At 31.9% G+C, this 24,514-nt stretch overlaps 1 protein-coding gene across 1 annotated transcript in view; it reads left to right on the forward strand.

Annotated features, from left to right (window-relative positions):
* Eys (EGF-like photoreceptor maintenance factor) overlaps positions 1 to 24,514 on the forward strand; it is a 1,574,159-nt gene that overhangs the window by 345,424 nt on the left and 1,204,221 nt on the right. The window contains 3 exon segments of the mRNA XM_077801488.1: positions 196 to 287; positions 1,938 to 1,994; positions 19,529 to 19,640. Of these exon segments, the coding sequence (XP_077657614.1) occupies positions 196 to 287; positions 1,938 to 1,994; positions 19,529 to 19,640 (261 nt within the window).

The raw sequence follows: 24,514 nt of genomic DNA on the forward strand, positions 1-24,514 counted from the left end.
CAGAATAAGACCATAATTCAAACAGTTATCTTATGAATGTATACCTTGACTAAAAACATGTTTTTGTCAGCATTTTCGTCGTTGTGGTTAAAAAAAACTTGACAAGAACACATAGAGGAGAAAAAGTTTATTTGAGGTTACCTTTTCAGAGGTCTCATTTCATACACAACTGACTCCATTGTTCTGGGCCCAAAGTGAGGCATAACATCGTCGTAGAAGAGCATAGAGAAGGAAAGCAGGATGACAATCAGAAAGGAGGGGGTGTGGCCGGGAGGGAGTACTGTGCAGTACTGTGCTAACCAGGGACAAAATGTAAACCCCAAAGCCACCCTCTAGGCTCTAGTGATCTACCTCCTCCAGCCACACCCTACCTCCTTACAGTTTTCCTTCTAAGACTCATGATTCTCAGTCTGGTTTTCTACCTGGTTTGGAGATAAGCTCTAAAGAGTTTGCTGAATATCTGAGAATTGTTAACTTAGATGGGGAAACCCATTTCTGGTAGTTAATTTAATTTTTTTTCTTTTTTTTTTTTCTTAATATTTATTTTTTAGTTCTCTGCGGACACAACATCTTTGTTGGTATGTGGTGCTGAGGATCTAACCCGGTCCGCACGCATGCCAGGCGAGCGCGCTACCGCTTGAGCCACATCCCCAGCCCTCTGGTAGTTAATTTAAAGGAATAGTTGCTTACATAGGTTTATTCAATACCCCTTATTCTCCCTACATGTTTCTTACTGCTTCCCAAGTCCCTAATACAGAGGTTCTCAGCATGCTTTTTACCCAGAACACTGTGTGTGAGAGAGGGAGAACACACATAGATTAGTAATTCACTCTAACCATGTAGAGGATAATTTCCACTTTGGACTCAGGCAAAACAAAATTTGAATACAAATTTTATTGTATTATACATATGTAACCATAATGTGTTTAACTGTCTAACTCCAAGGAATTCCATCTCTAAAATTGCGATAATATTTGTTCATAAATCTGCTTGAAGTCTGGGAAGGTGGCCCAGTGGTTGAACAATTCCGTGGCACATGTGGGTGTGATCCCCACTGCTGCAAAATAAAAAAATAAATCTGTCTCAAAAGCAGAAAATTTATATATTAAAGCAATTTAAATGATATTTCAACATTATAAATTCAATACAATTATTTACTAATTTAATGGCGACATATTACTATTATTAACAAGTATAAAAAGAGAATTGCTTTCTATGACATAAAATTGATTTGGCCTTTATTATTCTGAATATCTACATGTCTTTATATAAGAAGTTTTAAATAATTTGCATGTAAATGAAGCCTGATTCCACTTGAGCTATTTTGCATATTTTATTTATTGTGAATGAGAAAACACAAAAATATTTTTAATGCTGAACATGATGATGGAAAAGTTACTAAAAATTAACCATATTATAACAAATGTATAGTATAACATCCATAACTATTAAATTATAGGAATTTTATCTGACTCATTACATATTCCAATAATTATAGAAATAAACCAGTTCTAAATGTAATTTTGTCTCATATTGTCCATATTACCTCTTATTTAATCTGTATCAGACACCTTATTATTTGGTATTTTCTAAAGATAGAAAAATCAGACAAACATATTTGATTTCAGTCTTTTTCTTTACTAATATTAAATACCAATAAAATGGAGCTTTTAAATGCCACAATAAAAGAATGAGGAAATATATTTCCGAATTTACTTGAATTTTATAGACATTTTTCTTTGGAGAATTTAATTTGTATAAATAATAGTTATGACCTATCATTCCCACCTTTAAAACTGTCCAGCAAAAATAAAATGTGATGTCACAATTCTCTTACAGTTAAATTATATAGCCATCATCTAGACTATAAAGTATGTTCTGTTTCCTCAAAACTTGCTTGATTTACTATTTTTGTGTTTAATTTTCTTTTCTATCAGATAAAAACTGCAGCAGACATTGACAAGTGTATGTCCAAAAGCTGTAAAACTCGAGGTGTAGGATTTTACTATAGTTGTCTACCAGGTAAATAATCAGACATTTATATATTTGAGGCCTATGAAATGAACTTTCTTTCAAATGAATGTTTTTCAATTCACTGGAGTTTAGCTCTAATGTGTTAATAACTCTCTAAGAGTTCTTATAATCTCCATATAAATATTAGACTGTAAAAAAGACACATTTACTTTTCCATGTATTTTTAGAAATATATAAAAAATTCAGCAACTAGGGTTGTATATACCTGGTATCATAGCAGCCTTTTGAACTAAGACAAATAGTAACACAATATTTAGGAAATTCATTGTAAGCTCTTAATTGTAGAATTTCTTCAAAGATTGTTAACGTTTATTTCTCTTTTTTTTCTATTAAAAAGTTTGAGTAAACATGTGCTTATGTCAGCACATAAATTATCTAGAACTATGTTAAAAGATGTTAATTGATATAAGTAAAAGAACCATAGATGTTTATTTAAGATTTCCATCCTCTAAACAATCCTTAATAAATTGAAGGTGAAAAGTTTTATAATAAGTTGTTGGTGACTCTAAAAACATTTAATAAATGTGAATCCATGTGGGCAGTGTTTTACTACATCCTAGTATCACTGCATTGTACAAGTGAGTAGATAAATATTAAGTCCTTGATTTTTAATACATGCACTCAAATTCCTGGTTGGATATAAACATAGTCTGAAACCTTCTGAAATGTTCAAAACAGTGACTAAGAACTCATGTTCTCAACTTTAATTCCTCCTACAAATATACTTAATATAACAAGAAGATACTGTGAGAAACACAACATGAAATGAAAATTATATATATTTTTTAGGCAGTGATTTTTAGTGTAATTATATAGAGTGACTTCTTGCTTATACCAAGTGATTTTAATATCTCCTCAAGGTCTTCATCTGTGGAAATTACTTAAACTATTAGCTAATACGCCTTAGTTGTTATAGTAAGTTTGTCTGAACATTTATTCTGCTTTTCCTGCGTGCAATAGTTGTATGTCAGTCTACCAAGTCATATTTCTCTCTTAAAACAGAGGCCTGAATTTACCTGGCACTGTATTCAATTATATTCCTTCAAACTTCCTAACTTAAAACCCTCTCTAAAGAATTCCTCTGTCCCACAGAACAGCTTCTTTCTTTGCACTGTTAATTTCTATGATCTGTCTTTGCCATGGATGCTATTGCTATACTACCATTTTGTGCCCACTGCCTCACTGTTGGGAATGTTGTTATAAATTCTGTTCCTATGTGGGAAGTGGAAGTCTCTTGTTGCAATTTAACCTGAAAAGAAATTTAACAATATATCTTTTATAAGATTTTTAAGTTTTTTAAAACAATGATCCAGAGGAGTTTTTATTTAATAATGTATTACCTTATGGTTTCTCCAAGTTCTCACAAGGACCTTGAATAGAAGCAGATAAGTTCATAAAGCACTGAGGAAAAGGTTGTATGAAATTCACTCAGAAAAATCATTTAGGAGTTGCAATGCAAGTGAAAACACAATTTTGTGTTGTTATAATGTAAGGATCTGGCGAATCGTTGGAGAAAGAGACCACAAGAGACCAGCTTCATGCAATGGGCAGGAGGGAGTTTATTGAAGAGGATCCTAATTCAGAGCACTGAGGCTCAAGGCTCACTCAGGAAGGGAATGTGGCCCAGAGCCCCAGCAGAGGTTCAAGCAGAGCTTAAGTACACTTTTTGGGGAGGGCGGGAGGCTTTGCATACATCAGAACAAATCATCATGAGGCGCGGGGAAAATTGAACAACAACTCTGAGACGTGATTGGCACATTCATTGGCGGGAACCGGCCGGGAGGGGGTGATTGGTCACTCCTAAGCAGGGTACACATTCAAACTGATTGGTTCGGGCCCTGTGACAAACTGCACAGGGCCCTAGGCTAAATGGCCAGTAGGGCGTTGTCTTAACTATCTCAGGAATATGGGTGTAACAGAGGAATTTAATAATACCTAATCTTTTACATTTTAATTCAAGCTTTCCAGCTTAGAAACTTTACCCTTTCAATATCCATGATGAACCTGAGATTTCCATGTTGGCCTAATCATAGATGCTGAAGAAATGAATAATTACAGAGATCAGAGACAATACTTGCCATGGGATCAGGAAATTCCAGTCTCAAAGAAAATTGTACATCTCCAATTTTTAGAAAAAAATCTAGTATTGTATTTTCATTTTTGATTGATGAAATACATAAAATCACATAAAATTAATCTATGTCTTAACAAGATCTTATTAGGTGAACAAAGTAACATGCCTTTATAACAACCACCAGGTGAACAAAAGAACTTTACCAGATATAGTTGAAGATCTCTATATGCCCAATGGCAATACAAACCCCTCCTTTTTGACACCAGAAATGATACCAATGTTGAAAATCGGGATCCAGGTGTTACCACTGTTGACCGGTGACGAGTCCTTGCTTCCCCAATGTTGAAGAATAACTCCAGAGAAGCATGCCAAGGCAAGATCAGAGTGTAAAGTAGAAGCTTTATTAAAGGACAGCAGAAAAGATTTCTCCTGGAGGAAGATGGGGACCCAAGAGATGGAATCCATTGAAGGGCAAATGTGTTCCCCTTTTTATAGTTCTTTCAGTGATGGAATGTAGGTGGGAAGGCCTAAAGGGTGGGACACAGGTGGGCCAAAGAAGTAATCTGTGCAGGAAGGACTTTTGAGTCAGCATCTTCAAGTTTGCTGGGAGCTATTCATTAACACTTCTTTGGGATGGGCTCTGGGCCTTGGGGGCATTAACATTCCATGAGTTGTCCTGGTTTCCTGGACTTCATTAACATTCCAAGAGTTGTTCAGCTTTTCCTGGAATTCATTCTCAACATGGCCTCCATTTTGTATCTTACTAGATATTAGACCCGATTTACCTAACTACACTGACTACCTAACTTTAAATCTGGCTTCATAGGTCCTGTTCCCCTGGTGTTGAAGATTGAATGCTTGAGAAACACTAAGGCAAGAGCAAAAAGTTTTATTTTTCAAACAGAGGGAGAAAGAGAGAAGAGGAACTCCTCTTCAGAGGAGGGGATCCAAAGTTAGTGTCCCAGGGAATGGGACTGTCCTGCCCCTTTTATAGATCTTAAATTTCCTTTCTTCTCTTGCCCTCTCCTCTTCTTACCTTGCCCAAGTGATCAAAAGGTAGATTAACCAAAAGGCAGGAAAGAAGCTATCCAGGTATACAGGCAGGAAGGGAGACTCTCAGAAGGCATTCATTAACAACTCCTTGCTGGGAGGAACAATTCCCTGGAGGCAGGTAACCTTGGCAACTGGTTGTTAGAGGGGGAAGTACTCTGGAGGTATTAGCATTTTATTTCCTTTTGAATCACCCAAATCTTCCTGACTCAATCATTTATTTTTTACACTGACTGTTCTTTTTCCCCCTCACTTTCCACAAAAGTAACTCAAATGCATTATATAGAAAAAATAATTAGTTGCTTTTCCAATATTTTTATTGAAATGCTTATTTCCTGACACCAGAGTTTAGTTGCATGTCTTTTAAAAATGTGTTTTTAAAGTATATGGAAAAATTACATTCTTTTCTGGAACTGCCAATTCAAATCCAGAATTTCTGGTAGTCTCTAATTTACAATGGTCTGACTTTTGATATTTTGACTTTAAAATAGTACAAAGCTGGGCTGGGAATATAGATCAGTGGTAGAATGCTTGCCTAGCATGTGAAAGGCCCTGGGTTTGGTCCACCTATGCCCAAGGGGGAAAAAAATACTAAAAAACTATGTGCATTCAGAAGAAAATGCACTTCATAATTTGAATTTTGGTCTTGTCCTGGGCTAGCAGTATGTAATATATGGCAGGATACTCTGTACTGCATACCAGCACTGAACTGCTGCTCCCAGCCATTCTCACAGTCATGGGGGTCAGTATACTGAGTGCATTCAGGGTAGACCTAGTAAAGTTTGACACATTTAATTTTTAAATGTACTCTCAATTTGTGATATTTTCAATTTAAATGAGATTTAGTGGTTTCTGTTATTTGTGTTCATTTAGGCATTTTCACTGTCTATAAGGATACATTTGTGTTCCTAATTCTTTGTGTTTTAATAATTTTTTATTTAAGTGAAATGTGCTGTTTTATTTTGCTCATTTTCATACATTAATAGCCTTTCTGGTATTTAAAAAGAGACATAGTTCAGGGTAGCTCTTTTCTATTCACAGGGCTCTGTTCATGGTTTACTTTATTATTTGATTATTGTTTCAGTATATGGTGGCTTGCCAGCTGAAATCTCAGATTTGTTCCCACACCCCAGTTTTGTTTGTTTCTCAAATCTTACTTTCTATTTTCCCTATTCTTCTCAATTTCTATTTTATGCTCAGCATTTTCTCCCTGTAGGTGATGTCTTATTTTGAAAGAGACCTTTGGCAGCTTAATTGTGTGAGTTTATAGGAATACATTTACCTGGAGAATTTAAATTTTACACACACACACACACACACACACACACTCACATACACATACATAAATGGTGCACCATATGGTATATCTCTTGGTATATCTATATATTGTATATTGTTTAAATCAGGTTAAACATATCTGCATATCTGTCTCCTTAATAATCAATCATTTCCTCATGTTGAAAACATTCAATTCAATATCTTTTGTTATAACTTTTATTATATATCTTGATATATAACTTTTGTTATATATCAAGATATATAGTACATAAATGTTATCCATAGCAACATCATTATGCAATAGCATGCCAGAACTTCTTGCTACTAACTGTAATTTAGTTCCCAATCCCTCCTCCTGTCCTACAATCCTTGTCATTCTCTTTTCAGCCTGTAAGAGATCATTTTTTTAGGTTCCACATATGGGTAAGATCAGCCAGTACTAGTCTGTCAAGCTTATCTTATTTAATGTAGTTTCATCTATGTTGTCACATATTACAGAATTTCATTCCATTTCCCATTGCTTGTCCATTGTTAATAGTGCTACAAATAAACATGGGACTGCAGATGTCTCTTCAGAAGAATGACTATGTCTCCTTTGGCTTATACCCAGAAGTGAGGTTGCTGAATCACATGGATAGTTCCTTTTTAATTTTTGGAAGGATCCCATGCTAATTTACATTCTCATCAACAATGTGTAAGGCTTCACTTTTTTCCACACCTTTTACCAGCAGATGTTATATTTATTTATCTTCATTCTTTTTGATAGTAGCCATTCCTAGTAGGGTGAGGTGATAGCTCCCAGTGGATTGATTTGCATATTCTTGGTAATTAGTGATGTTGAACATTTTTTTCATGTACCTGTCTGACACTTTTATGTCTTCTTATAAGAAATGTCTAGTTATGTCTATTTTCCATTTTTAAAGTGAGTTATTTGTGTTGTTTGTTTTATTGGCTATTGGGTTTTGGGGAGTGCGAAGGGTATATTGACCCCTTGTCAAATGTGTACTTTGCAAATATATTCCCCAATTCTACAGGTTGCCTCTTCATTGTGATGCTAATTTTATTTATCTATTTACTTATTTTCCTGAGCAGATAAATAAATAAATATATACACTTTAAAATTTTTAATGTAATCCCATTTATTTTATTTTTTTTCATGTACTTTTGGAGATTTATCCAAAAAGAATCCTTGTCATTCCAGTGTCCTAAAGCATTCCATGTTTTCACTCAGTACTTTCAAAACTCCAGGACTTACATTTAAGTCTTGAATCCAGTATAAGTTGATTTTTGTAACTGGTGAAAAGTATATATCTAGTTTCATTCTTCTGCATGTGTATGCCTAATTTTCTCAGCACTACTTGTTGTAAAGAATCTTCTTTATATCAGTACATGTTTTTAGCACTTTTATTGAAAATCTGTCCTTCTCTTGTACTCACATATTACAGTAGTACACAAAGTCCTTTCAAGTTCTACTCTCTTCTCAGGTTGCCTTTCTATGCTTGCCAGAGTATGTGAAAGCTATTTGAGGGTTCTGTTTTCCTTGTTCAAATTATGAATGTGATTCTATCCATTCTCTGGACCCTGACTGATACACTCATTGATTTCAGGCTGCAGTACAATTTCATACATTCTAAAGTACATGTTTTTTCTTCATAGTCTATCATTTCTAAAACCAGACAACCAACAGTTGATAGTGGGTTTATCATGTTTGTGTTATATCTAGCATATATCTCATTAAATATGATAGTTTTTTTTTTGCTATAATCTCTGTCCTAAAATCTAATTTTCATGGCCTAAAGGTATATAATTATTTTATTGTGTTCACATACTCAAAAGAAACATCCTGTCCTTGGATGGAAACATTTATTTTAATACTGATTTTATAAATTACTTGCTGGAGGACTTTAGATCAATCTAGAAATTAAAAATTTCAACTGAATTTTCCACACAAATTTCTTTACCTCTTTTTGAGTGTATGTAGCTTTCTCTTTCTCTAATTAATTATGTTTCTTCCCTCTTTCTTTCTGATCCAACAGTCATAGATCGTTAGGATTTATGAAATAAGAGTAGACATCAAACTTTTAAAAATATATTGACATTTTCCTCCTTAAAAGACCATTTTCATAAACTGTTTAGTAGTAGGATTAGGAAATAGAGCATGAACTTTCTCTTCTCTGTCCTTTTAGGAATACAAATTCTCCACACTAAACATGACTTATCACAATTGAATGACCAGTCCCATTTGATATTCCTCCACAGTTAAGCAGATATTTTATAGCTCATCTCCCAATTGTTGTATGCACAGTATCTCATTAGTACCTTCAAAGTGCATGTGTAACTATTTGTGAATGAATAAATACTTTCACTGCAGTGGGATTAGTTTATGATTAGCAAGTGTCTCCTAAGAAAGGAACTGATTTGAAAGCATAAAATCTAACCAATTTAGATAGCTTCCCTGATGAATTCAAGCTTGAATCAATTTGTACTCAGTCTTTTGAATGTGTTGTAATTTTGACTAAAAACTGAAACGAGATTATTTCTGTAAATCTAATATCTCCTTTCTGAAGTGCTCTCTGATATAAAGTCTACTGTACCATGAAATAGGTCTGTTGTACTTTTCCTTTCAAGTCTGATGGCATGCCTAATAAACTCCTGCTTCATTATACAGTAAAAGTATTCATTTCTGAGACTAAGCATTATAGGAAAATGGGTTTCCATATTGTTATTCCACCTGATAGACTATTAGAAAATCTGCAAGTGTATAATTACCAAGAGTAATCTTGTTATTACCAATTGTTCATGACCTGGAAATAGGTTCAAATTTGCTAACAGTACAATCAGAGATAATTTCTAACATTTAAGTAGCTCATAGCTTTAAAAACTTACATAATTTCACTAAATTCGTCTTATCAATTCTAATAACAATGTTCATATTTGAACAATGACAGAAGTAATATTTAATTAGAACACTTAGATTATTTTATTAATGATTCATTAATATGAGGGTCCTGGGTGGTAACAAGAATAAAATGAGTTGATATTAACCCAAGCTTATGTGCTGTTTTGGAAATGCCCTGTCATCAACAATAGGTCCCTAGCCCTATTTTTCCACTGCAATTGAATTAATTGAACTAAACAAAATTTAAAAACAAACAAAAGTAGTTAATCTTGTTATTTTGTACTAATGCCATTAAATTGTATCTATAAATATCCCCAAATAGCCTGTATCATGACATTTATTGGTTAGGTCTTATAGAAATGAACATGGAAAAAGATGGAAGGAAAAGAAGATATTTAAAACTAAAACATGTCACATATTATTTTGTATGTTGTAAAAAAATAGGAGTTTACAAGGCCCATCACCAGTTCTAAAAGTTTTGTAAACATGAAAGGCAGAGAATTGATACTTATCTGACTTTGTGTGTTTTCATTTAAAAGTTGCTGCTTTCCAAAACACGAATTCTACATAAGTAGATCCTATGATTTATTCTTTAAGACTAAAAAAAATCAATCATCATTGACCAATCAAGAGCTTATATGCTGCAATGCAAATATTTTTAGTCAACAAAATGTATCACAATTATGAGAACATTTTCAATTCATAAGAAAGGCCCTCTGATTTATTTGTGCATTCGTTTTCATCTGCTTTCTTAACTTATTCTCTCCATCATGTGATTAGACAATGTGCAGTCTCAGCACACATGGACTCTTGACCAGGACAAACAGGCCCAGTGGCTCCCTGAGGGCTCAATTGCCCAGGGAATCAAGTCAGCAGACAGTCAGCTTCTTCTAGGCCTAGCTTCTGGGCTCTGTGGTAGAGTCTACATGTAGACATTAAGATTAAATAGCAAACTTTCTATCTAGACACATAAGGTAGACCCTTCCTTCCTGCCTATTCAACCCCTTTGTCTAAGGTATGAGGTATTTGCTTCTCAGCTTCCAAGGCATAAGTTCACAGTTTTTATAATTCACTTCCATAGAATCAACAACTTTCAGGGTTTAGGACAAATTTCAAAAGAATATAGAATATGAAGTATTTTAAATCACAGAATAAAGAAATTATAAACACTTGAGATTACTATGTATGAAGCAGAACTGTTATTATCTGGATTGCTTTTTCATCAGTGAATCATTCCTAAAGTATGACTTCTCTGGGAGAAATGCATCACAGTTTGACTTGGCTTATGATGCAAGCAATTTAAGACATACGAGTGAAGTAATAATCATCAAGAAGCTGACATTAAATGTGGAAAAGGAAACCTTTTTTTAAAGTATATGTATTTTTTAAGCTGAATGGAATATAGTGCACTAGTGGAACACCATTGTGTTCAATCCGCAATAGTGTAAATCCAAAAAAAAATGTTGTATGTATTAATGTAGATTTATCAATTGGAACAAATGCAATGCTTAGATGGTGGTGGTGTTCATGGGGGGTATTATGTGTGTGTGAGGGCAGAGGACAGAGGACACATGGGAATGCTCAGTACTTTCTGTTCATCATGGCTCTAAACCTAAAACTATTTAAACAATAAAATATGTAGAATGTTATTTTGTTTACCCAGAAAATCAGAATTTTTAAAAAAAATCATGAGTGTAATATTATTGGTTGTATTCAAATGAGGTATGCTTAATAATTTGATTGTCAAACATAGTTTACTGAGTCAAACAAATTTTATGTAAATTCCATCTACACTTTGGAATAAAAGCTCTAAAATCACATATATGTACCACTTCAATGCAACTTACTGTTGTCAGTCATGTGGAACACAGTTTGAAACTTTTAAAAATTAATCACAAATAGGGCTGGGATGGTGACTCAGTGATAGAGCACTTGCCTAGCATGTATGAGGTACTGGGTTTAATCAGCAGCAGCACATGTAAATAAATAAATAAAATAAAGGTATTGTGTCCATCTACAGCTAAAAAAGATACTTTAAAAATCAATCACAAATTCTATTTCTGGCAATATTTTTAATACTCATTATATATCTTGGAATTTTAGAATTTTGTTAATTTTTCACCTAAAACTGGACTAAAAATAATTTTAGATATTTTGCAGACACAATGCCATGTTATTTGTGTGTATTTAGTCACTGTTAATTTTTTATTAATTTAACAAATATTTTTGAGGATTAATATGTGTCAGTGGCAGAGATACTAGAGTATCTCTAGTTAGAGTCTGTAAACAAGTCAGGATGGCGCCTGGCATTTTGCCAGAGGGAGTGGTTTGTAAAGTAACTCCAGCAAGCCATTAAGTGTGGAGATTCCTTATTGGTTGACTGCTGTATCTATTTTATGTTAATTAAGATAAGCTGTGTGGAATATATAAATACCTCTGTTGTCCTATAATAAACGGCTCCTACTCCTGCTGTATCAATGTACACAAGTTGCTCATCACCCCCGGTTATTTTGCTGCAGCTGGACTGGGGCAATAATGGATTTTCTTTTTATAATCCTATATTTTTTCCATGAAAAATATGCACACATATACAACTGACTTCTGTGGAAATTATAATCAGCAAGAAATTTAGAAATATCTACCTTTGATGAAAAGAACAGGGAAGAAACTATCTTATATCATCTTTGATCAAGTATTTGAAAGTTGGGTGGATACTTTCTTGGGTTTTTAAAATATATTTTTTAGCTGTAAATGGATCTTTTATTTATTTACTTACATGTGGTGCTGAGGATTGAACCCAGGATCTCACACATGACAGGCAAGTGCTATACCACTAAGCCACAACTCCAGCCCCTGGATGCTGTTTTTTGTAGATGATTCTGTGAGCTTTTCTTTTTTTTTTTTTTTCGCCAGCATAATTAGCATACCAATATTTTAAACATTTATCATTTTATTCTGGTACAACATTCGAAATCCTCTATTCTGGCTACTGTGAAATTTATAATACATGATTTCCATAGATTAAAGAGGATAAAAGGCAGGGAGCAAGAGAAAAGACTTGTCAATGAGTATAAAGTTAGCAGGAGTAACTTCACATGTTCTCTGCATAGTAAGCCAACTAAGTCAATAGTATGCAGTGACCTTGTATATTTCCCTGAAGTGCTCCACCTAGAACACAGTGCCTTAGAGGGTGAATATAAGGCTTAGGGAAAGTTGCAATAGTCATCAAGGCATCATCTTGGCCTGCCATGTTTCCCCTCTACAGATTTATGTTCATTGTACTATAAGAGAGAATGTATATTAACACAGATATAATATGATTTAAAAACCAAGATTTGCCTGAAATTTTAAATTAAAGTGTCAAATTTGAAAAATCAAAAAGCAGATAAATACCTTTCTTATTGATATCTTCCCAGACCCTTTTTATGTCTGGGACCATAAATTTCTATCCTTATTAGTTAGGACTGCTTCAATAGACAATGTGAGAAATAGTCAGAAGGAGTAGAGAGCAAGTGAAGCCTAAAATAACTAAGATTTAATAAGACTTATTTATTCATTATTTTAGAAATATGAGCTGATAAGACTGTAGAATTCAGGTTGATTTAGGAAAACTGGTATCAGATATCTCAGAGATTTATTTGAGAAGACAAGACTGGGTATAGGAATGAGGATGGATTTTCCTAAGCCACCCATGTTTCTCAGACTTCACTAGAAAACCAGAAGATTATCATCTTAAGAATATAAATAAATACCTGGTTATTTTCTTGTGAAAGTTGAAAACTAAAGGATTGTATGAATCTTCCTAATATTTCATCTGTCACAAGACAACCTTAAAGTTTCCTACAGCTTCACCATACTTTAGGCATGTTTTCTCCTGCCCTTGGTCCATGACCTTCTCAGACAACCACTTTAAACAATCTAAATGGCCTAAATACAGAGGCATCTCCCCTTCCTATTGGAGAGCATTTACTTCAGAATCCATATTTTTAAAAGCTTTTCTCTGCCCTCAAAATGCATTAATCTTTTTAAAATCCTCTTATCAGTTTTACACACCAAAACTAAAACTACCTTCCTAAGGTACCTGTGTCCCATCTCTTTGAAATCATTAATAAAAATAGTACCTTTTCAATAAGAGGTTAACACTAGTAAGCATCTGGATCCCAGTTGTAAAGCTGATTCCCATCTTGAAGATTGAGTAAAGTTATCTTTCTCTGGAGTAGAGCCAAATAGCAAACACATATGGCCTATGAGTTCTCCCAACTCAGTTTTTAAAAACTGTCTCGTATGGGGGTCTATTCTTTCTCCTCTATTGTGATGGCTGTGAATAAAATCTGTGTTGTGTATTTAACTTTGTAGGCAATGAGTTTTTGCATTGACAATAAGTTTCTCAAAATTATGTGACCTTAAAGTTCCCAACAAAGTTCTGTATAACTTATTTTAATTATTTGTGTAAACACTGTTGTTTGCTAAAGCTTGTGTCCTGGTGATTGCTGTCTTCAATAAAAAGGCCAAGCACCAGCTCCCATAGTATGTATTAGTGAGAATAATCTAAAACATTTTTCTAATCAATATTTATCAAAAGTTAAACTGAGGTGTGGGAAAGTAACTTATAGGGAGGGTTGGAATCCTCTTATTCCTCAGATATCCCATGATACATTCCTAAACATAGTTAAATTTTTAAAAATGTGTTTAATTCCTACAGAATTATTTTCCCTGGCTTGAATTTTGGTGTGTATGAAAGCAGATTATATTGAAGGTATCTTTAATAAAAATTGATAATAAAAATCTTCTTTTAATATATGCATGAATATCTTAGAAAATTTACTCTTGTTCTTTATAGGAGGCCCCTCTAGCTGTATTTCTTTCTGGTCTTAGTGTCAAGAGCATTTGTTCTTTCTTATGTGTCAATAATACTTTTTATATAAAAAAAATCATTGGATATCATATATAATGGGCACACTTTCGCTCTGAAATCATACTAGAAGTATTAGAACCATAATAATGGCCCAATGAAAGTGATAGGTCTTTAAGTATAGCATTTTTTGGCATTTTCTTGAGCTCACTTTATAAAAACCCACCACTTTTCACCTCCTCTATCTCCAACTTGAATCTAAGATTTCTCGTTGATTTCATGTGCTTTCAGATTTTCTTCAAGCAAGGTCAGGCTGTTGTACATACCTGGGCAGGTAGATGACTCAGGTATTGCTGATTTGTTATGATAATAGGAATTCACCAAGAATGTTTGGTTCTGGAATTCCTACTGCAGCTGCTTGGGGTTGATGCTTGATAGGTCCTTAATTAACATTTTATGGATTCAAGATACCTGTAACAGCTAGCATGTTTACAGGAAGATGAAACTGGAAGAGATGAGGGGGAAATGCATGATATTTGACAACCAAAGGAATCACTCTATGGACACATGAATTACAGAAATATATAGGGTGATTTCATGGAATAAGAGATCCCATTAAAGTTTATGACATAAGAAATGAGAATTCCTACAGTAGATTACTTAAATTTGAGTTATATTTCTGTGACTTATCAGATGAGAGAAATAGAAAGCTATATATAACCTCTATCCATTTAAGTTCCACTTTTAAAATGTGGACAAGAATATTACTTGTGTCAGGAAGTTTTTGTGGAATTACAGAAGTGGGTAGATGTAAACATAAAAACACTGTGTAATTGTGGTCCATCTTGTTTGACCTAGATATGTATATATGTGGCTGTGTAACCAATGTGATTCTGCAACCTGTACACTTGGAAAAATGAGAAATTATACCCCATTTGATTAAAATGTATGATATGTCAAGATCATTGTATTGTCACAAGAAACTAATAAAAAAAAAGAAGAAGAAAAAAAAGAAAGCCAAAAAAATAATAATAAACTCTTGTTTGACCTAGATACATATAAACGCAGAAATGGGCAATTTCAGAGAATTTTATTGGGAAAATCCCTTGTATCTAAAATAACAGCACAAGATGTACAAAACCACCAATTTTTATGGTTAAAGAAAGCAGTTTTTTTTTAATAAGGTGGAAATCATGCTATCACTTTCATGGCATTTACCTATTGTATTCATGAGTGAATTGAATAAAAATGCCACCTGTAGGCTCTCCCGGAGATAGGTAACAAATATAGATATATATTTTTATTTCTTATATATATTTATTATATATATGATATGTATTAAATTTGTTAGAGATTGATAAGGATATTTCACCATTCTTTGGTTTTTAATATTTTCCCAAAGGAGTTCATTTTCCTATATTTATTCTTTATCTTTTGTTAAATCCCTTATTTTTGCTGGTATACTATTCATTACTTTCTAATAAACCATTATTACAGAAAAATGTCTACTTATTCAAGTAGAGGCATTGGCTATAAATTAACCCTAAATGATAGTGAAATGAGTTTGTTGTAATGATGAAACTTCTTTCTTTTGTCTGATTGAATAGTTTTCATAAAATATTATAAGAATGGTTGAACATATTACAGAAAAACATACCAGTCATTTTTATGAATTTCAAAAACTAACCTTGTTAATACCTATCTACTTACAATATTTTATAACAGAACATTTTCATAAATGTTATTAAAACAATTGCAACACATCAGAAATTAAAGAATGTTTTGAATCTCACATATTTATAACAAACTAATTAAAATAATAATATTAAAATAATAAATAATAGAGGGAAATTAGTACAGTAGGACAAGGAGTTCAGGGGAAGGTAGGTAGGGAGGAAAAGGAAAGGTTCTGATGAGTGATATCAATCAAATTATGTTATGTGCATATATGAATATCACATAATATCCTACTATTATGTATGATTATATGCACCAATAAAAAAGTTTGGACAAAAAGGTGAGATTAATTAATTAATTAGCACTTGGGAGGTCCACAGATACCTTAAACTAATGTGTACATTGAAATAAAATCAAAAGAGCTTCTAATAAAAAACCATATTTCCAAACCAGATCTTACCTTCAAGTCTGACAGAAGAAAACTGTTTTTAATTTGTTCTTTATAGATATATATGGCAGTAGAATGTATTTTGCATATTATAAATACATGAAATATAACTAACTTATTCTAAGTAGGATCCTATACTTGTTGTTATACATGATGCAGAGTTACTCTGGCTGGATATTACAATTCAAGGTTAGAAAAGTTATGTCTGATTAATTCTATATTCCTTGTTCCTATTTTACCTCCCCAACTTTCCTTCATTCCCCAGTGTGTAATCTAATCTTCTTCCCCTCCTCATCTTCCTTTGTTGTGTATTAGCATCCACATGTCAGAGAAAATATTTGGCCTTTGGTTTGGGGGAACTGGCTTATTTTCACTTAGCATGATATTTTCCAGTTGCATCCATTTACCAGTAAATACCATAATTTCATTCTTATTTATGACTGAGTAATAATCCATTGTGTATATATACCACATTTCTTTATCTATTCATCTGCTGAAGGACACCTAGGTTGGTTCTGTAGGTTGGGTATTGTGAATTGAGCTATTATAAACATTGATGTGGCTGCATCACTGTAATATGCTGATTTTAAGTCCTTTGGGTATAGACCAAGGAGTGGAATAACTGCATCACATGTGGTTCTATTCTAAGTTTTCTGAGAAATCTCCATACTGCTTTCCAGAGTGTTTTCACCAATTTGCATTCCCACCAGTAATGTTTGAGTGTACCTTTTCCCCACATCCTCACCAACATTTACTGTTATTTGTTTTTTTCATAATTGTCATTCTGAGTAAAGTGAGATGAAATTCCAGTGTAGTTTTAATTTGCATTTCTCTAATTGCTAGAGATGTTGAATATTTTTTCATATATTTGTTGACCAATCATACTTGTTCTATGAAGTGTCTGTTCAGTTCCTTTGCCCATTTATTGATGGGCTATTTGGTTTTCTGTTGTTAAGTTTTTTGAGTTCTTTATATATCCTGGAGATTAAGATGTATCACCTGCACCGAAGATAGAGAACTACGGACTTTCTCCCATTCTTTAGGCTCTCTGTCCATATTCTTGATTGTATCCTTTGCAGTGAAGAAGATTTTTAGTTGGATACCATCCCATTTATTGATTTTACTTCTTGAGAAGAAATGTTTTACATAGTTCCCTGTTTCATTTCCTCTGTTACTTCTTTAATTTGCTTATATATCCATCTTGAAATTTGTGATACAATTACATATGTTATTTGTTGGCTGTTCAATGTTAAAGATATATCTTTTCTCACTTATCACTGAAACCACCTTTCCTCAACTTTCTCTCAATAGTTCGTATTGTTGATTATTATTAATTTAATAATATCACTAAATTAAATATTAATTCAATTCTGTCAACCACATCATCTTAATGCATTAAATTTTATTTTTTAATAAAATATACATAATTTATATTGGATTTTATTAAATTAAAAATATAGGTGACTTTACTATTCTACTTACCTCTCCACCAATTCATCCTTTCTACCTACCATATTCTAGCACCTATACTTTGCATTTATATTATCTTTATCTGACTTTATTACATTCAATTATATTAATGTGAGTATATTTAAGTGTTCTCTGCTTTATCTAAAAGTTGAGTTTAAAAGTGATATCCAGCCATCAACATTTACATTATTTTAAATATATAAATATTAACAGAAAAATTAAAGCTAAAATTTCATATTTCTTTTCCAAAGTTTCCTATTTTGCAACTTACAACCATTTGAAGACCAATATTTTATGTCTCCAGGCAGAAGAGGATATGCATTTTACTAAGAAATAAGAGCTTAATATATTAAGTTAATGTAGTCAACAGAAGTATTCTCCAGAAGAATATTTGAATATTTAATTTATGCAAATTTTTATTCTCTAGAATATTTAAATATAAAATATATGTTAGAGTTGCTTTACTACATATTAATATAGGCACAAAAATAGATATATTTAGTTTTCAATACCTATTTTTACTGTTGTAATTAACTGGGTATGTAATTGTGACTTCTTTTCTTACAAGTTTGATGCATAATATAAATGACCAAATAAATACATTTAAGTTTTAATAAGAATTCATTAACTTTCATATATGTTTTTAATTTTTACTCTTTTTTCTCCCTCCACTTAACTTAATGTTCTATAGTTGAATTTCCATTTGCCTTTTCATTTTTTAACTGTAAAACCATTTGTGCTTTTATTTGTGTTTCATTTTCATTTTGTTGGTGATAAAAGCAGCATTTCCAATGTAGTTTAGTATGATCATTCCTATTTAGCTGAACATTATACATTTCTCCTCCTGCCCAAGTTATTGTCACTATTTTAGATAACTTTTAACAATAGAGATAATATATCTATTCATATCATTTGTGAATAATTTGTATCATATGTCAGTGTCAATTTTTCTTCTCTTGCTGTAAATTAATAAGAAAACTGCTTATCATTATTTATAAGAGTCAATTTAGTGTCAGTTTAGGTTATGCTTTTTAACTCAGGAAATTAACAATCTAAGTGTTGAAATATGGAAGGTCAGATTTATCAAAATAAGTTCAGGGTGCAATAATAATGGAAAACCTGAAACAGAGAACTGGGCCAAAGAAAATACTAAGACAATATAGTTAATGGATATTTCCATTTTTTTTTCTTCCACATAGTATTAATTTGTGAAATTTATAGAAAGACATGTGATTCATCATCCTGGCTCCATAACATGTATAAAGCTCATGGATAGATCCAAATGTCCCTGTTCCCCGTGGATTCATTACTAAATAGCATTTAATAACTGTGGCTTACAAAGAACATTTTGCCCTTAGTGACATACATAAAAATGCTATTGATTCACCATTATTTTTATCTCATTAATTTTTATTTTCTATATCCTAACATTTGATTTCCTTCCCAATAATCTGAATCATCTATTCCATTCTATACTCTGAAGCATAAGACAAAGTAGTTAATATCCACACAGACTTTGAATGCCTACAAACTCCAAGATGTGTCTGCATATTAGTTCTAGTAAGAATTAGTTTCAAATAAGGTGAAATAATTGGGCTCTGACAATAATATATGACATTCCTTTCTAATGAATTTAGTCTTAGTTAATTCCCCTAAATAGATTAATGTACTTGGGAAATTTTAAGAATTATAATTGTAACCTACTTGCCTTATTAAAACTTCACATAATTTTCATTATTTTTCAAGTTACAAGATGTGAAACATACTAATGAGTATGCCTCACAGCCCTTTAAGAAATCAGCCACCTGCATTGACCAACCAGGTAATTACTTCTGCCAATACATAGCTCCATTTAAAGGTAATGAACACCAAGGGAGAAGAAAAAGCAAACATAATTAACTTTAAAAAGCATTTCTATCTCTATTCTGAACTCATTTCAGTCTCCCAACAACATTATTCGTCCTTCATTTTCTTAAAGATAGTTCCTAAAATTACCAACCAATTATCCTTTAGGCAGAAACTAGAGTGAAATAAGCTTCTTTATACATCCATAAAAACAGTTGAGTTTCTTATTTTTTTTCTTTTAGAAAGGCCATCAAAGAAACCAAATAATACAATGAAAACTGAAGTCTATTATAGTCTATCTTATTTTATTTGAAATATTTCCCCCATTAGCAAATGGAACTGGAGAGCTTTTCTTTTTTTTCCCCCTAAACTAATCATTTAAATCTTTGAATGTAGCCATAGTTAGTTTGATACACTTTGTTATTCAGCTTCCTGTTATTATAACTATTACCTGAGATAATCAAGTTACAAAGAAAAAAGGTTTGCAGCCTCCCTTTGTGATTTTCAGTCCATGATCAATTGGCCTCACTGCTTTTGGGCCTGTAGCGAGACAGCACATGACAACACATCATGAGCACCGGTGTGGCAGAGGGAAGATTGTTCACCTCATGACTTGGACTTGAAGAGGAACTGGAAGAAGATGTGGCTGGGGTACATTATCTCCTTCAAGGACATGCTTAAATCCACAAGAAGGCCTCCTACTAGGTCTCACCTCTTTAAGTTTTGCTTTCTTTCCATTGGACCAACCTAGGGCCCAAGCATTTAATATATGAGACTTTGGGAGACACTTATCCTAACCACTGCATATGCTAAGCCAATCATAGATATTTTTTATTTACTATCAGATTTGATTTTTAACTCTTTACTTTCAGTAAAAGTATTTCATTTTTTTCAAAAATTTAAAAATTCTTATTTTGCCTTATAAAAACCTATTTATAAACTATTCTACAAGATAGTATATATAGAAAGTAACTCACTCAATATTTCCTTCAATGTTAGTATCTTTATCCCAGGCCATGAAACTTGAAAACTTTTCAACTAAATTGATTTAGACATTTTTAAATGTTAAACCTATTTATTTTGAACATTATTTTATTAAAACTACTTATCAAAAATTGAAGATTATACAATCCTCTTCATATGTTTAGCATACAGTTAAACTAAGTTATAGTTTTCTTAAATGTTGAATTGAAATAAAAATATGTTTACCTCATTGAATTAAATATAGATGAATTACTGAAGTGTATGATAAAAATACCATGTTGCCTGCCAAAACTAATACTTATTGTTTAATTTTAATTTCTATGTGATATTCACATAATAGGAAATATTTTATCATATTTGGGTATATAAAATGTAAATGTATGTTTATTGATTATACATTCTAAAAGATATATAGGGAATGGTCTAAGTAAATAAAATTCAGTTTTAATTTTAAAGATAAAATTTTCCCAGCACTGAGGTCTTCAATACTCATATTATTCACCATTCCTCAGAGATCTAGCTAGTTCCAGGTGTAGGCATGAGATTTAGAGATGATCATTGGATCATGGACACTCCTGTAAAACTAGAAGATAGGGAGGTGTTGAGAGAGAGAGAGGGAGAGAGAGAGAGTGAGAGAGAGAGAGAGAGAGAGAGAATATGAATGTCAGAGACAAAGGAACTAACTGAAGGCCACTGGCTAAAGTTATAGAATTTCAGCAACAAAATTTAAAAAAAAGAAATAATGTTATCACCCAAATGCAAAATTAATATATATGAGGTCATAGTGATTAAAAATAAATGATTTAATAGGTAAATGGGGAGGAATGGAATGTCTTCTATATAGAATATTCAAAAAATGTATGCAAACATTTTATAAAAAAGGAGGTGGAACCTAATTCTCTATCCTTTAAGCTCAAGCAGCATGATAGTGATTGCCCTCCAAAATTGTAGAATGTGGAAAGAGGAGCTCATAGAGGGAAGAATAAATTTATATTGAGAATTCTGACAATCATTACTCAATCAAGTTATCAAGTTTAATATCAGCATTGATAAGTCATTTTAATAACAATTTTGATATGAAATGTGAAAAATGACATTTTATATTTGTAATCCTCCTCCCCAAATGTATTACCTCATTCTACTCATCAGAAAAATCAACAAAGGAACCCAATTGTGAAACATTCTAAAAACTACTTGATCTGTATTCATCAAAACTGTCAGGCACAAGAAAACCAATAAAATCTAGGTAATTTTTAAATACCAAAAGGAGACTAAGGAAATATGACTACTAAAAGTAGTATAATATCTGGGAGCAAAATAAAGTCATCATGTCATTGAACAGAAGTATTTTTCTTGAAAAAGTAAGAACATCACCTTAAAAACAATAAAATAAAAATAAAGTATGAATTTTGGTTTATAATAATGTGGTGATTTTGGTCCTATAATCGTGACAATGTGTTATAAAAAATAACAAGGTTCAAACCAGTTTCAAGACAGATAGGACCTTCATGTGTTATCTTTACAACTATTTGAAAAATTTAAGAAAAATATAAAATCTAATTAAAAATAAATGATTGCAAATAAAAATTTCTTAAGTAAAAGAAGTTGCATTTAAAGAAAACTGAGTATATAACAGAAATAATAATTACAAATAATCATAAATATTTTAACCATTACATCCTGAATATTTTAATCTTTAAATTATAATAAAAACAAGAAATTTTTATTTATTTTCAATGCCTTACTTTTAAAGAACACACTAAAGTGTTCAAAGGAATTTCACATAAACCAAATAGAACAAAAAGCTAGTACAGCTAAACTATGATAAAGTTCATGTCTCTGACAGTATATTCTATTTTCTATATTATCTCTTAAAATAAAATTCATACTATAGATACATTAGGCAGTGCTATATAAAAACACATTCTAATTTATATTTTTATAGAATTTTTTTCAGCTAGAAAACTTGGCCTTTTATTAATGAACCTACTATATGTTCTTCTTTCCACCTTAAACATAGCTTAATTATATTGCATATAGATGAGACAAGTGAATGAGTTTAGACCAAAAGAAAATGATAGAAGCTTTAATCTAGCAGTTTGATCTATAAAAGTATCCTTTACAACCTTTTCTTTTTCTTTTTTTTTTTTTTTTTTTTTTTTTTATAGATCAAACTGCTCTTTTCTCCTCCATTTTTTTTGGAAGAGAGATACCTAAAAACAACAGTACCTCCATTGTGTTGAGTGAGGAAACCACAAATAAATGAAAAAAGGCAAAAGTTTTGTTGTGCTAAACCACTGTGATTAAAGAGGTTTGGTACTCACAGCAACCGACATTACTTAACTGAGAAATTGTCTTTTAAAGACTAATGGGAAAGGCTTCCTTGAAGGTGTCACTGGAATTGATTTTTTTTAAACCAAAGAATAAATGTACTTTAATTAAGTATACAAATAATCCAATTATTAATCCATTTTCTTTGTGAAGCGCAAAAATAATTTCCTTTTTTCTATTTTATGAATTTCTTATTTTCTGATTAATTTTGTTCTGAGCCTGTTAGCAATTTAGCAATCTATTTCCAAAAGAAATATAAAGAGTATACATAAAATTGTAATTCCAGCAGAACACAGTAAAACTCATAACATTTAGTAAGTATTTAGTTGATTCAGTAATTTTAAAAGTTTAGTTTTTAGAGTTAAGGAAATATGATTTAGCAAATTCTATTTCATAGGAGAAAATCCAGACCTTTTCCTATTTTGTGCCTCTCACAAATATCACAACATTCATTCATTCCTATTTGTGGCTGGCTGCTGCTCTTCATGGTCATGGGACATATGTCCTCCTTGCTTATAAAACCTAAAGTATTTACTATCTGGCCCTTTATAGAAAGCATTTGCTAACCACTGGTGTTGAAAGTTCAGAAATAGGCTACATATTTATACTAGTGCTGTGGGTTTGTTCTTACAGTGCACATTTTATCTGTGGGATACATATTTGCACTAATATAACATTCATTGTGTTAAAGACACATGCATCATCTTTCTTTTAATAAGAAACAGATGACTCTACAGTGTGCACAATTAAATTATTGTTTGTCCATTTAGAGTAAAATTTACATGAAAAAATGCATTTTTAATTTATATGTCTATGAACTCATTTTCTGAAAATTTAAAGATAAAAAGGAAGTATAAAGAAGATCTGTATTCTGTTTGTTAAATATGTGAATCTGTAAGAAATGGGGACGTAAAAGTAAGGAATTTAACCTAGTGAAAACATTTTCCCATTTTAAGGGTTATATTTCATTACAATTTGTAACATTAAAGTCTATACTACATAAAGGAATCTATCCAAAGTGTGGACTTGATTATATAGTCTGTTTATGGAGGCAAAAGGAGATAATTAGAAAAATTTTTGTATAATTATTTCTGTAGCGCTGGATACTGCAATTTGTTATATTTGTTAGTTTCTAGCATTATAATTAGATCTTCCACAAATAGCATCATTTTCACACATTTTTAATGCTATATTTCTCTTTGAAATCTTTTTTTTTCAAAATAGTATTAATACACATGCCCTTAATACAATTCTGTTTCCATGTAGTGTTCATTCACTGGACTTAGAAAATAGTAAAGTTTGATTTAATCTGGGCTCCCTTCAAAATTTTAGTCTTAGGGACTAAAGCTAGAAAACAAACTTAAAAAATATGTTTATTTTAAAAGAAAAGGGCTTTATTATTTTGTTTTCTATTCATTATAAACTAAATTTTACTTCAGAAATAAACAAAAAATTTTAATAGATGCAAATGAATTTTCCTTTACCTTATTTAGGTAATTATTGCTATTCATCTATAGAAATTCTCACAATATAGATTACATGTACCTTCTGTATTTTGGTTGCTATGACTTT

This window comes from Urocitellus parryii, chromosome 8 (genome assembly GCF_045843805.1).
Source record: "Urocitellus parryii isolate mUroPar1 chromosome 8, mUroPar1.hap1, whole genome shotgun sequence".
Taxonomy (NCBI): Eukaryota; Metazoa; Chordata; class Mammalia; order Rodentia; family Sciuridae; genus Urocitellus; species Urocitellus parryii.